Below are 14,606 nucleotides of genomic sequence, written 5' to 3' on the forward strand. Positions count from 1 at the left end.
TAAAGGATGAACAGGGAATAGGCCTAGTGTAACTAGGACTACCATTTACAGTGTGTGTTTGTAAACGTGTGTCTTGGTCTGTGATGTTAACTAAGTTTAACATTCTGTTTCAGTCTACTCATTAATGTGGTTGCGTGTCAGTGAGTCTTTGTGCCATCTATCAATCCTCTCTCTATCTCTCTCTCTCCATCTCTCTTTCTCTCTCTCTCTTCTCCCTCTCTCTCTCCTCATATCTCCTTCTCATCCCTCTCACACTTCTGTTGGGGGAAATTACAATTGTTTTTTTCTTTCTTTTCTCTTTTTCTTCTTCTTTCTTTCTCTTCTTCTCTATTTTTCTTCTTCCACTTCTTCAGAGGACTATGTTTTCTCATGCATCTCATATACGTATTACTGAATGAAAAAAAAGGGTGTCCCCTCACTGTGCCTGTAATTTCCTGTTTGTGTGGCGCTCCGTAGTGGTTCTCCGTAGTGGTGCTCCGTGGTGGTGCTCCATGGTGGTGCTCTGCAGTGGTGCTTTGTAGTGGTGCTCCATGGTGGTGCTCCGTAGTGGTGCTCCATGGTGGTGCTCCGTAGTGTTGCTCCATAGTGGTGCTCCATAGTGGTGCTCTGAGGTGGTGCTCAGTAGTGGTGGTGCTGTAGGTGCTCCATAGTGGTGCTCCATGGTGGTGCTCTGCAGTGGTGCTTTGTAGTGGTGCTCCATGGTGGTGCTCCGTGTGGTGCTCCATGGTGGTGCTCCATAGTGTTGCTCCATAGTGGTGCTCCATAGTGGTGCTCTGAGGTGGTGCTCAGTAGTGGTAATCTGTAGTGGTGCTCCATAGTGGTGCTCCGTAGTGGTGCTCTGTGGTGGTGCTCCATAGAGAGGGAGAGAGAAGAGAGAGAGGGAGAGAGAAGAGAGAGAGGGAGTGAAGAGAGAGAGAGGGAGTGAGGAAAGAGAGAGAGAGAGAGAGAGAGAGAGAGAGAGAGAGACACACAGGATGATAACAAAAGCAGCTCGGTTTTCACAAACGCATATTTCATCAGTCATGTGAATATGTGTGAGTGATTATACACAGCCGTGGCAGGGTTAGGCCTGATCACCATATATCATAATGGCTGCTTTCATATCTCACACGCACTGATTTGTTTCTGTCTGCAGATAGCCTCTCTCCTCCTCCTCCACACACACACACACACACACACACACACACACACACACACACACACACACACACACACACTTGCTGTTTTTTTATTTAACCTTTATTTAACTAGGCAAGTCAGTTAAGAACAAATTCTTATTTACAATGACGGCCAGCTAAAGTCAGTGAAGTAGACTCTGACTCTCCAAGCCCCAGATTAGATGTAGTTCCAGGAAAAGGCCTAATTCAGGTTTAGTTCATCAGGGACTAGGAGATGAGATATCACCAACATAGATTCATCCTTGGTTACGTACTGTACTTCTGGACTACACAATATGAGAATTTTGATAAATGAGTCTTAGCTATCATCCAAGGATAGATTAATACATGATAACATTATTACAGTTTTTTTCGATTGCTAAACGACAGTGGACACAACTGGAGTCACATGTGCAAAACTCTAACTACAGTCTGCACAGCAGCAGTTCATGTGGACCAAACTCTAGTTCGTTTTTCATTGCTTGAACACAGTTTTCAAAACTCTACACACTTATCCCATGACTTTAACCACAACCTGCACAACACTGTGGATTTACAGCACTTTGTTCAAATGCTAACACACTGCTGTCAAAACTGTGAACCACACATTCAAAACGGAATAGATTTCAGCCTTGTGCCTTTCAAACACTGCTGATTGCAATTTCAGCTGAAAGGCTAAGCAGGTGTCTTGTTTTAGACTTGTTAGTGAACACACACACATATTACAGTATATATAGGTAGAGCTCAGAAAGACTCATTTTGGAAATGGAACAAGGAAGATGGGTTCGTGGAGGGAGAAGGGTGGCAGGGAGAGGGCGGATGCGTGGAGGAAGACAAAGAAGACAAAGAGCTGTTATTTCAGATGAAATAAGGGCTACACTTATAGACCATGTCGTGAACCATGGTCTCTCATTGAGAGAGGCAGGGTTGAGGGTGTAACCCAATCTGCAAAGATCCACAGTGGCATCTGTAATGCGAATTTTCCATCATGCAAACAGGTGAGAGTTACATCCTTACAGTAAATGAAAACATTACAGGAATCTATTTTGTATTGCAATTATAGAATATTTACACAGATATATATTACAGTAAGTTTGACTGTAAAATATATTTTTACAACAGGACCCAAAGGCTGCCCCCAAAAGGGGGAAAGAGGAAAAATATTTTCAGATGCGCAGGAAAATGCTATTGTTGACATGGTTGTTGTCAACAATGCAATAAAACTGCGGGAGATTCAAGATAGAGTGCTGGCTGATAATGATATATTTGAAAATGTTAATTCTGTCAGCACAACAACTATTGCTCGAGTCCTAAAGAAACACCAAGTTACAATGAAACAGTTATACACTGTACCGTTCGAGAGAATCAGTGAACTGGTAAAAGAGCAAAGATACCAATATGTCCAGGTAAGACGTCTGAGGTTACGTACACAGCTATACAAAATATTTACAGTAAAAAAAAACACTAGCATTTCTACAGTAAAACTGTGCACTTACTGTTTTTCAGAGAGTTATGGAGGTGGAAGCACTGGAAAGACCACATTCATTTGTATTTATCGATGGAGCTGGATTTAACCTTGCCAAAACACGGCGCAGAGGAAGGAGTGTTATAGGTCAAAGGGCCACTGTGGAGGTTCCAGGCCAAAGGGGGGGAAATATCGCCATGTGTGCTGCAATGGCCAATGATGGTTTGCTTCTCAACACACCACTCATTGGCCCATACAACACAGAAAGGCTTATAGCTTTCCTAGAACAGCTCTATGCTCAGCTAGTGCCAGCAGAACAGGGGGAGCCAGTAAGAAACCCCCAAGTTTTTGTCATAGTTTGCGATAACGTTGCTTTTCACCACTCTGCAGCTGTCACAGATTGGTTTGCAGCACATCACAGATTTATGGTTTTGTACCTGCCTGCATATTCACCCTTCCTCAACCCAATAGAGGAGTTTTTCTCTGCCTGGAGGTGGAAAGTGTTTGGTCACCACCCACATGACCAAATGTCTCTTTTGGAAGCCATGCGTGCCGGATGTGAGGACACGAGTCCAGAGGACTGCCAGGGATGGATAAGGCACTCCAGAAGGTTCTTCCCCAGGTGCATGGCAAGAGAAAACATTAGATGTGATGTTGAAGAAAACCTGTGGCCTGATGCTAGAGAGAGGCAGGATTAGCCCCTCAATTATTTGTTTGAATTACAGTATGTACTTTTAGTTTCTACCTTTTTTTCTCATTACTGTAATTCCGTAAATTACTACAGACTATTGAAGCAAACTGCTAATTTTCAGTTACCTTAAAGAATTGTTATGTTCTAAAAATTTTAATAAATCATGTGAAAGAATGTCACTCTTTTCTTTGAAGAAAATATTACTTTGTATGAAGTCACTGAAATTGTTAAAACTGTAAAGATGAAAAGTTTGTATTTTCTGTATTGGTGTTTGATGCTAGTGTTTTTACTCTCAGTGTGTTCTGAGTGACAGTGTGTGTTATCTCAGTGAGGGTTGTGCATAGTGTTTGGCTGCACTGAGCGTGTTTTGAGCCATGTGTTAAGAGTTGTGTTGCTTGGAATGAGTTTTGCAGGTGATGTGAACTGTTTAGCTCAGGTGACTGTTGGTCGTGCAGAATATAGTTAGAGTTTTGCACATGTGACTCCAGTTGTGCCCACTGTCGTTTAGCAATCGAAAAAAACTGTAACAAATGAAAGGAGTAACATGTAATCTGGAGCTGGATTGTTTTTTAAGAATGATCTTTATTTTAGTCATACTGACATTTGATTGCCACATACAATAAGCAGCATTGTCATGGCCTGAACTGAATTTGATGATCCGTTGTTTCCCTCCAAAAATTATTTTTGTTTAATGGATGGTCTGTATGGTTTGTATAAACTGCTTAAATGAGAAGTGTTTTGAGGATGCCCTATGGGTTATAGAGATGTAGAGAGATGTAGAGAGAGAGAAAGCTGTAGAAAGAGGGTTTGAGGCAGAATTAGCCATGTATGAAAGGCCTCAGTTCCAGCCTCAAACAGGGAATTAGAAATTACGCCGTCAACTCTCTCCCTCTCTCTCTTCCCCTCTCCCTCTCTGAGTGGTTGAAGTAATGTAACTCATTTCGGCTGGGCCGGGGCCGGTGTCAGGGTGTCTGAATGCTAGAAGTGTGTGGGACACATTAGGACTTGACAGGTCCCTTCTTGAAATAAGTGAAATTAATGGAGCTCTTTTCATGTCGGACAAGGCAGCTTCACGCCGCTTACAGTCACCAAAAAGTCAATCGTTTTTTATTACTCCTCAGGTCGACCTACATTCCACACTACAAGTGCTAGACCCACTAATTGGTTTCAGTTTGTGGAAAGGGAGAGAAAAAAATCTTAATCCCAAAGAACACTGAAGCAAATAAATCAATCTCATATTTTCCCCCGTCTTTTTATCATTGATTTGGAGGGGGAGTGAGGAAGGGAGGGAGAGAGAGTGAAAGAGAGGATAAATGGTTAGAATGCTGGTCCCCTGAGGTAATAACATCTATGGTGTTAATGGAGGGGTTTGGTTAAAGTGGTCTGAACTGATGACAACAACCACCCGAGCCACTGCCTGTTCACCCTGCTATCAGCCATAAGGCGAGGTCAGTACAGGTGCATTAAAGCTGGTACCGAGAGACTGAAAAACAGCTTCTATATCAAGGCCATCAGACTGTTAAACAGCCATCACTAGCACATTAGAGGCTGAGAGAGAGATGATGAGAGAGAAATAGACTAGAAATCACTTGCCCCTTTACGGAATGAAACACTAGTAACTTTAATAATGTTTATATATCTGGCATTACTCATCTCAATGTATATACTGTTTTCTATACTTGTCACGTTCGTCATAACGAGGAGACCAATAAGAATACATTCTTCTTTTAATACACAAAGAACACTAAACAAACTAACAAAGCCGCTATACGCCACGAGTGCTGACAGGCACATAGACAATAACCCACAAAACCAAAATGGAAATTGGCAACCTAAATAGGATCCCCAATCAGAGACAACAATAAACAGCTGCCTCTGATTGGGAACCAATTCAGGCCACTATAGACCTACATTTACCTAGACATACCAAAACCCCATAGATATACAAAAAACCTAGACAAGACATAACACACATACCACCCTCGTCACACACTGACCTAACCAAAATAATAAAGATAACAAAGATAACTAAGGTCAGAGCGTGACAATACTATTGTAGGGTATCTCATTCACTTAGTAATGTTTACATATCTTGCATTACTCATCTCATATGTACAGTCGGGAGAACAAGCATTTGATACACTGACGATTTTGCAGGTTTTCCTACTTACAAAGCATGTAGAGGTCTGTAATTTTTTATCATAGGTGACTTCAACTGTGAGAGACGGAATCTAAAACAAAAATCCAGAAAATCACATTGTATGATTTTTAAGTAATTCATTTGCATTTTATTGCATGACATAAGTATTTGATACATCAGAAAAGCAGAACTTAATATTTGGTACAGAAACCTTTGTTTGCGATTACAGAGATCATACGTTTCCTTTAGTTCTTGACCAGGTTTGCACACACTGCAGCAGGGATTTTGGCCCACTCTTCCCTGGGCAAGCCCACCGTGTTCCAGAGTGAGGTCAGTCCTGCTAGTGGACAGACAGAAGGACCTGTGTACAGACGGACGAACGGACGGACAGTGTCAAGCTAAACTCAACTAAAGTGAAGTGGCAGCGGTTAGCCTCTTCAAGAAATGACACCACTGCCACAAATTGATATGACACTTTGACCCCCCCCCCATCCTCTGTTTGTTCCAGGAGAGTTTATGTATCTCCGTTCCTGCTTCCACAGCTCTGGAGGGTTTTGGGTTGTGGGGGTCGGGGTCGGGGTGCCCGGGTGCAAAGGGAGCTGTCACACGCATCTCCTGTCTCTGCCTTCTGCGTCAGTCCCTGCCCACTACCCCTGGCTACTACACCACAGAGGGAGGGGGGCACACACACACACGCACACACACACACATACTTATGTAGTCAAGTTATCGTTACTGTGTATCTATTATTACATGTTTTACTTTTCTATTATTTAACTATTTTCTTTCTCTCTGCATTGTTGGGAAGGGCCCGTAAGTAAAAATGTCACTGTTAGTCTACACCTTTGGTTACGAAGCATGTGACGAATGACAAAGAAAAGAAAATGTTATTGGTACTATACACAGAATTAGCAGATGTTACTGCGGGTGTAGCGATATACAGTACTTGTGTTCCTAGCTCCAACAGTGCAGTAATATCTAACAATACTACACACATTTTATATTTTTTATTATAATATATATAAATACTAAAATACTAAAATACTAAGACGGAATATAAATATACACTATATTCTCCGTTCCTGCTTCCACAGCTCTGGCGGGTTTTGGGTTGTGGGGCTGTATTTTGAAATAAGTATTTTGAAATAAGTAGATTTGGCTATTTCAGTCACTCCCGTTGCTGACAGGTGTATAAAATCGAGCACACTGCAATGCAATCTCCATAGACAAACATTGACAGTAGAATGGCCTTACTGAAGAGCTCAGTGACTTTCAACATGGCACCTTCATAGGATGCCACCTTTCCAACAAGTCAGTTCGTCAAATGTCTGCCCTGCTAGAGCTGCCCCGGTAAACTGTAAGTGCTGTTATTGTGAAGTGGAAAAGTCTAGGAGCAACAATGGCTCAGCCAATAAGTAAGTGGTAGACCTTACAAGGGCCTGCAGAGTGCTGCAGCGGGTTAAAATCGTCTTCACACTTCCCCATCTGGCAGAACTATGGATGAATCTGGGTTTGGTGTACGCCAGGAGAATGCTACCTGCCCCAATGCAGGGTGCCAACTGTTAAGTTTGGTGGAGGAGGAATAATGGTCTGGGACTGTTTTTCATGATTCGGGCTAGGCCCCTTAGTTCCAGTGAAGGGAAATCTTAATGCTACATCATACTGTGCAATTACATTCTAGACAATTCTGTGCTTGCAACTTTGTGGCAACAGTTTGGGAAAGGCCCTTTCCTGTTTCAGGACCGTGGACCATCTCAGGAGGCTCCACACCGTGGACTGTCTCAGGAGGCTCTGCACCGTGGACAGTCTCAGGAGGCTCCGCACCGTGGACCGTCTCAGGAGGCTCCGCACCGTGGACCGTCTCAGGAGGCTCCGCACCGTGGACCGTCTCAGGAGGTTCCGGACTGTGGACCGTCTCAGGAGGCTCCGCACTGTGGACCGTCTCAGGAGGTTCCGGACTGTGGACCGTCTCAGGAGGCTCCGCACCGTGGACCATCTCAGGAGGCTCTGCACCGTGGACTGTCTCAGGAGGCCGCACCGTGTGTCTCAGGAGGTTCCGGACTGTGGACCGTCTCAGGAGGCTCCGCACTGTGGACTGTCTCAGGAGGTTCCGGACTGTGGACCGTCTCAGGAGGATCCGCACCGTGGACCGTCTCAGGAGGCTCCGCACTGTGGACCGTCTCAGGAGGCTCCGCACCGTGGACCGTCTCAGGAGGTTCCGGACTGTGGACCGTCTCAGGAGGCTCCGCACTGTGGACCGTCTCAGGAGGTTCCGGACTGTGGACCGTCTCAGGAGGCTCCGCACCGTGGACCGTCTCAGGAGGCTCCGCACCGTGGACCGTCTCAGGAGGCTCCGCACAGTGGACCGTCTCAGGAGGCTCCGCACCGTGGACCGTCTCAGGAGGTTCCGCACCGTGGACCGTCTCAGGAGGTTCCGGACTGTGGACCATCGTTAGAGGTTCCGGACTGTGAAACGTCGCCGGAAGCTCCGAGGAGAGTGCGAGGAGCAGGCACAGGACGTACCTGACTGGGAAGGCGCACTTGAGGGAGAGTGCGAGGAGCAGGCACAGGATGTACTGGGCTTTGGAGACGCACTGGAGGTCTGGAGCGTAGAGCTGGCACAACGTGTCCTGGACAGATGACAACCTTCGCACGGCAAGTGCGGGGAGCTGGCACAGGATGTACTGGGCTGTGGAAGCGTACTGGAGACACGGTGTGTAGAACCGGCATCAATTGTACTGGAACTTTAACACAATTCTCAGGACGATTACGGGGAGCTGACTCAGGTTGCACTAAACTGACAACACGTTCCTTAGGGCAAATGCCGTGCATCTTCCACCAACTCAAAAACTCTCCCATTTCTCCCTTTTCTCCCTGACTGGCTCTGTTTCACTCCTCGGCTCTGCCGACTGCTACATGCGACTCCCGCCAAGGAAGGCGATCCTGTCCTGACAGGATTTCCTCTCAAGTCCAGGATCCCTTCAAATCCAGGATCTCTTCCCAAGTGCAGGATACTTCCTCCTCCTGGGCACGCTGCTTGGGATATTCTGTCACGATGTCCGTAATAATGGTCGGACCAAGGCGCAGCGTACTTTGAGTTCCACATAATTTATTAAAGAAGTGAAACTTTAGCAAAGACAAAACAATAAAGAATAAACGGACCGTGACGACAATGCAGTGCTAACAGGCAACTAAACATAAACAATATCCCATAACCCACAGGTGGAAAAATGCAACTTAAGTATGATCCCCAATTAGAGACAACGATTACCAGCTGCCTCTAATTGGGACTCATACACAAACACCAACATAGAAAATTAAACCTAGAACCCCACATAGAAATAATAAACTAGACTTAAACCCCTAGTCACACCCTGACCTACTCTACCATAGAAAATACAGGCTTTCTATGGTCAGGATGTGACAAAATTGGACAGTGCAGTTATACTAACAAGAATTTAAGCTTTCAGCCAATATAAGACACTTACATGTACCAACATTTGTTGTTTCTCTAAAATCTGCGATCTTGACATAACACACTGCATGATTTACAAAATGTCATATCACAATATATAAAAAATTAGCATAATGAGTTGTGTGTGACCATAGGGTGGCAACACATAGTGTACAGTGTAAGTTATTTCAATGGGTTGTTCCCTAAACCTGTTTTAGCTTTGCCATTATGATAATATGGGTTATCGTGTGTAGATTGATAATTATAGATATTTCTTGCCCTTTGTGCTGTTCAAAACAAATCAAATGTATTTATAAAGTCCTTCTTACATCAGCTGATATCTCAAAGTGCTGTACAGAAACCCAGCCTAAAACCCCAAACAGCAAGCAATGCAGGTGTAGAAGCACAGTGGCTAGGAAAAACTCCCTAGAAGGGCCAAAACCTAGGAAGAAACCTAGAGAGGAACCAGGCTATGTGGGGTGGCCAGTACTCTTCTGGCTGTGCCGGGTGGAGATTATAACAGAACATGGCGAAGATGTTCAAATGTTCATAAATGACCAGCATGGTCAAATAATAATAATCACAGTAGCTGTCGAGGGTGCAGCAAGTCAGCACAGATCATTAGGAGTATCTCTACCGCTCCTGCTGTCTCTAGAGAGTTGAAAACAGCAGTCTGGGACAGGTAGCACGTCCGGTGAACAGGTCAGGGTTCCATAGCCGCAGGCAGAAAAGTTGAAACTGGAGCAGCAGCACAGCCAGGTGGACTGGGGACATAAAGGAGTCATCTTGCCAGGTAGTCCTGAGGCATGGTCCTAGGGCTCATGTCCTCCGAGAGAGAGAAAGAAAGAGAGAAAGAGAGAATTGGAGAGAGCATACTTAAATTCACACAGGACACAGGATAAGACAGGAGAAGTACTCCAGATATAACAAACTTACCCTAGTCCCCCGACACATAAACTACTGCAGCATAAATACTGGAGGCTGAGACAGGAGGGGTCAGGAGACACTGTGGCCCCATCCGATGATACCCCTGGACAGGGCCAAACAGGCAGGATATAACCCCACCCACTTTGCAAAAGCACAGCCCCCACACCACTAGAGGGATAGCTTCAACCACCAACTTACCATCCTGAGACAAGGCCGAGTATAGCCCACAAAGATCTCTGCCACGGCACAACCCAAGGGGGGGCGCCAACCCAGACAGGAAGATCACGTCAGTGACTAAACCCACTCAAGTGACGCACTCCTCCCAGGGATGGCATGGAAGAGTACCAGTAAGCCAGTGACTCAGCCCCTGTAAAAGGATTAGAGGCAGAGAATCCCAGTGGAGAGAGGGGAACCAGCCAGGCAGAGACAGCAAGGGCGGTTCGTTGCTTCAGAGCCTTTCCGTTCACCTTCACACTCCTGGGCCAGACTACACTCAATCATATGACCCACTGAAGAGATGAGTCTTCAGTAAAGACTTAAAGGTTGAGACTGAGTCTGCGTCTCTCACATGGGTAGGCAGACTATTCCATAAAAATGGAGCTCTATAGGAGAAAGCCCTGCCTCCAGCTGTTTGATTAGAAATTCTAGGGACAATTAGGAGGCCTGCGTCTTGTAACCGTAGCGTACGTGTAGGTATATACAGCAGGACCTAATCGGAAAGATAGGTAGGAGCAAGCCCATGTAATGCTTTGTAGGTTAACAGTAAAACCTTGAAATCAGCCCTAGCCTTAACAGGAAACCAGTGTAGGGAGGCTAGCACTGGAGTAATATGATCCATTTTCTGGTTCTAGTCAGGATTCTAGCAGCCGTATTTAGCACTAACTGCAGCTAATTTAGTGTTTTATCTGGGTAGCCGGAAAATAGAGCATTGCGGTAGTCCAACCTAGAAGTAACAAAAGCATGAATTAATTTTTTTATGCATCATTTTTGGACAGAAAGTTTCTGATTTTTGCAATGTTACGTAGATGGAAAAAAGCTTTCCTTGAAACAGTCTTGATATGTTCTTCAAAAGAGAGATCAGGGTCCAGAGTAACGCCGAGGTCCTTCACAGTTTTATTTGAGATGACTGTACAACCATTAAGATGAATTGTCAGATTCAACAGAAGATCTCTTTGTTTCTTGGGACCTAGAACAAGCATCTCTGTTTTGTCCGAGTTCAAAAGTAGAACGTTTGCAGCCATCCACTACCTTATGTCTGAAACACAGGCTTCCAGTGAGGGCAATTTGGGGGCTTCACCAAGTTTCATTGAAATGTACAGCTGTGTGTCATCTGCATAGCAGTGAAAGTTTACATTATGTTTTTGAATGACATCCCCAAGAGGTAAAATATATAGTGAAAACAATAGTGGTCCTAAAACGGTACCTTGAGGAACACCGAAATTTACAGTTGATTTGTCAGAGGACAAACCATTCTCAGAGACAAACTGATATCTTTCCGACAGAAAAGATCTAAACCAGGCCAGAACTTGTCCGTGTAGACCAATTTGGGTTTCCAATCTCTCCAAAAGAATGTGGTGATCGATGGTATCAAAAGCAGCACTAAGGTCTAGGAGCACGAGGACAGATGCAGAGCCTCGGTCTGATGCCATTAAAAGGTAATTTATTAAGATCCACAACATTTATTCCATGGGACAAAACTAGGTCCAGAGTATGACTGTGACAGTGAGTAGGTCCAGATACATGTTGGACAAAACCCACTGAGTCGATGATGGCTCCGAAAGCCTTTTGGAGTGGGTCTGTGGACTTTTCCATGTGAATATTAAAATCACCAAAAATGTGAATATTATCTGCTATGACTACAAGGTCCGATAGGAATTCAGGGAACTCAGTGAGGAACGCTGTGTATGGCCCAGGAGGCCTGTAAACAGTAGCTATAAAAAAGTGATTGAGTAGGCTGCATAGATTTCATGACTAGAAGCTCAAAAAAAAAATGTAATTAAAATTTGCTAGCGTAAATATCGGGATGTACGGGGGATATGATCACTAGTGTAACCAGGAGGTGAGGCCTCATTTAACACAGTAAATTCATCAGGCTTAAGCCATGTTTCAGTCAGGGCAATCACATCAAGATTATGATCAGTGATTAGTTCGTTGACTATAACTGCCTTTTTTAAATGTAATTTTATTTCACCTTTATTTAACCAGGTAGGCAAGATAATAACAAGTTCTCATTTACAATTGCGACCTGGCCAAGATAAAGCAAAGCAGTTCGACACATACAACGACACAGAGTTACACATGGAGTAAAACAAACATACAGTCAATAATACAGTATAAACAAGTCTATATACGATGTGAGCAAATGAGGTGAGATAAGGGAGGTAAAGGCAAAAAAAGGCCATGGTGGCAAAGTAAATACAATATAGCAAGTAAAACACTGGAATGGTAGATTTGCAATGGAATAATGTGCAAAGTAGAAATAAAAATAATGGGGTGCAAAGAAGCAAAATAAATAAATAAATAAAATAAATACAGTAGGGAAAGAGGTAGTTGTTTGGGCTAAATTATAGGTGGGCTATGTACAGGTGCAGTAATCTGTGAGCTGCTCTGACAGTTGGTGCTTAAAGCTAGTGACGGAGATAAGTGTTTCCAGTTTCAGAGATTTTTGTAGTTCGTTCCAGTCATTGGCAGCAGAGAACTGGAAGGAGGGGCGGCCAAAGAAAGAATTGGTTTTGGGGGTGACCAGAAAGATATACCTGCTGGAGCGCGTGCTACAGGTGGGTGATGCTATGGTGACCAGCGAGCTGAGATAAGGGGGCACTTTACCTAGCAGGGTCTTGTAGATGACATGGAGCCAGTGGGTTTGGCGACGAGTATGAAGCGATGGCCAGCCAACGAGAGCGTACAGGTTGCAATGGTGGGTAGTATATGGGGCTTTGGTGACAAAACGGATTGCACTGTGATAGACTGCATCCAATTTGTTGAGTAGGGTATTGGAGGCTATTTTTGTAAATGACATCGCCGAAGTCGAGGATTGGTAGGATGGTCAGTTTTACAAGGGTATGTTTGGCAGCATGAGTGAAGGATGCTTTGTTGCGAAATAGGAAGCCAATTCTAGATTTAACTTTGGATTGGAGATGTTTGATGTGGGTCTGGAAAGAGAGTTTACAGTCTAACCAGACACCTAGGTATTTGTAGTTGTCCACGTATTCTAAGTCAGAGCCGTCCAGAGTAGTGATGTTGGACAGGCGGGCAGGTGCAGGCAGCGATCAGTTGAAGAGCATGCATTTAGTTTTACTTGTATTTAAGAGCAATTGAAGGCCACGGAAGGAGAGTTGTATGGCATTGAAGCTTGCCTGGAGGGTTGTTAACACAGTGTCCAAAGAAGGGCCAGAAGTATACAGAATGGTGTCGTCTGCGTAGAGGTGGATCAGAGACTCACCAGCAGCAAGAGCGACATCATTGATGTATACAGAGAAGAGAGTCGGTCAAAGAAGTGAGGGATCTAACATTAAGTAGCCCTATTTTGAGATGTACGGTTTCACAATCTCTTTCAATAATGGCAGGCATGGAGGGGGTCTTTATCCTAGTGAGATTGCTAAGGCGAACACCGCCATGTTTAGTTTTGCCCAACCTAGGTCAAGGCACAGACACGGTCTCAATGGGGATAGCTGAGCTGACTACACTGACTGTGCTAGTGGCAGACACCAGCTCCACAATGAAATAGGGTGCAGGCCAGGCAGCAGGCTGTTAGCCAGCCTGCCAGCTTACTAGTCTGTGCACAAAAATGTTTTTGTTCCCTATTTTGTGCTGCTACCATGTTGTTTGTGCTGCTGCCATGTTGTTTCTACCATGTTGTTGTCATGTTGTGTTGCTACCATGCTGCGTTGTCATGTGTTGCTGCCATGCTATGTTGTCGTCTTAGGTCTCTCTATATGTAGTGTTGTGTTGTCTTAGGTCTCTCTTTATGTAGGGTTGTGTTGTCTTAAGTCTCTCTTTATGTAGTGTTGTGTTGTCTCTCTTGTCGTGATGTGTGTTTTTTGTCCTATATTTTCATTTAATTGATTTGTATTTTTAATCCCAGCCCCCGTCCCCACAGGAGGCCTTTTGCCTTTTGGTAGACCGTCGTTGTAAATAAGAATTTGTTCTTAACTGACCTAGTTAAATAAAGGTTAAATAAAATAAATCATTTTGTTACGTTACAGCCGTATTCTAAAATGGTATTAAATTTTTAAAATGTCCTTGTCAATATTCACACAATGCCCCATAAAAACTGTTTTCACTTAGTCATTATGGGGTATTGTGTGTAGCTTGATTCTTGTAATCCATTTTAGAATAAGGCTGTAATGTATAAAAATGTGGAAAAAGTCAAGGGGTCTGAAATCTTTCTGATTGCACTGTATATGTACAGCAATAGATGAATAGGACGGTCTTCACTAGAATACAGTATATACATATGAAATTATTAGAACAGTATGTAAACATTATTAATGTGACCAGTGTTCCATGTCTATGTACATAGGCAGCAGCCTCTAAGGTGCAGGGTTGAGTATCTGGGTGGTAGCCGGCTAGTGACAGTGACTAAAGTTCAGGGCAGGGTACTGGGTGGAGGCCGGCTAGTGACAGTGACTAAAGTTCAGGGCAGGGTACTGGGTGGAGGCTGGACAGTGGAGGGCAGGGTACTGGGTGGAGGCCGGCTAGTGACAGTGACTAAAGTTCAGGGCAGGGTTGGGTGGAGGGGCAGGACAGTGACTAAAGTTCAGGGCAGGGTA

General features: G+C 44.4%; 1 protein-coding gene across 1 annotated transcript in view; it reads right to left on the reverse strand.

Annotated features, from left to right (window-relative positions):
• Window positions 1-415: 415 nt before the first annotated feature.
• LOC121847764 (extensin-2-like) overlaps window positions 416-14,606 on the reverse strand; it is a 35,487-nt gene continuing 21,296 nt past the window's right edge. Inside the window, exon 3 of the mRNA XM_042330431.1 lies at window positions 416-849. Within this exon, the coding sequence (XP_042186365.1) occupies window positions 416-849 (434 nt within the window). The remainder of the gene's footprint in view (window positions 850-14,606) is intronic.

Source organism: Oncorhynchus tshawytscha, linkage group LG11 (genome assembly GCF_018296145.1).
Source record: "Oncorhynchus tshawytscha isolate Ot180627B linkage group LG11, Otsh_v2.0, whole genome shotgun sequence".
Lineage (NCBI taxonomy): Eukaryota > Metazoa > Chordata > Actinopteri > Salmoniformes > Salmonidae > Oncorhynchus > Oncorhynchus tshawytscha.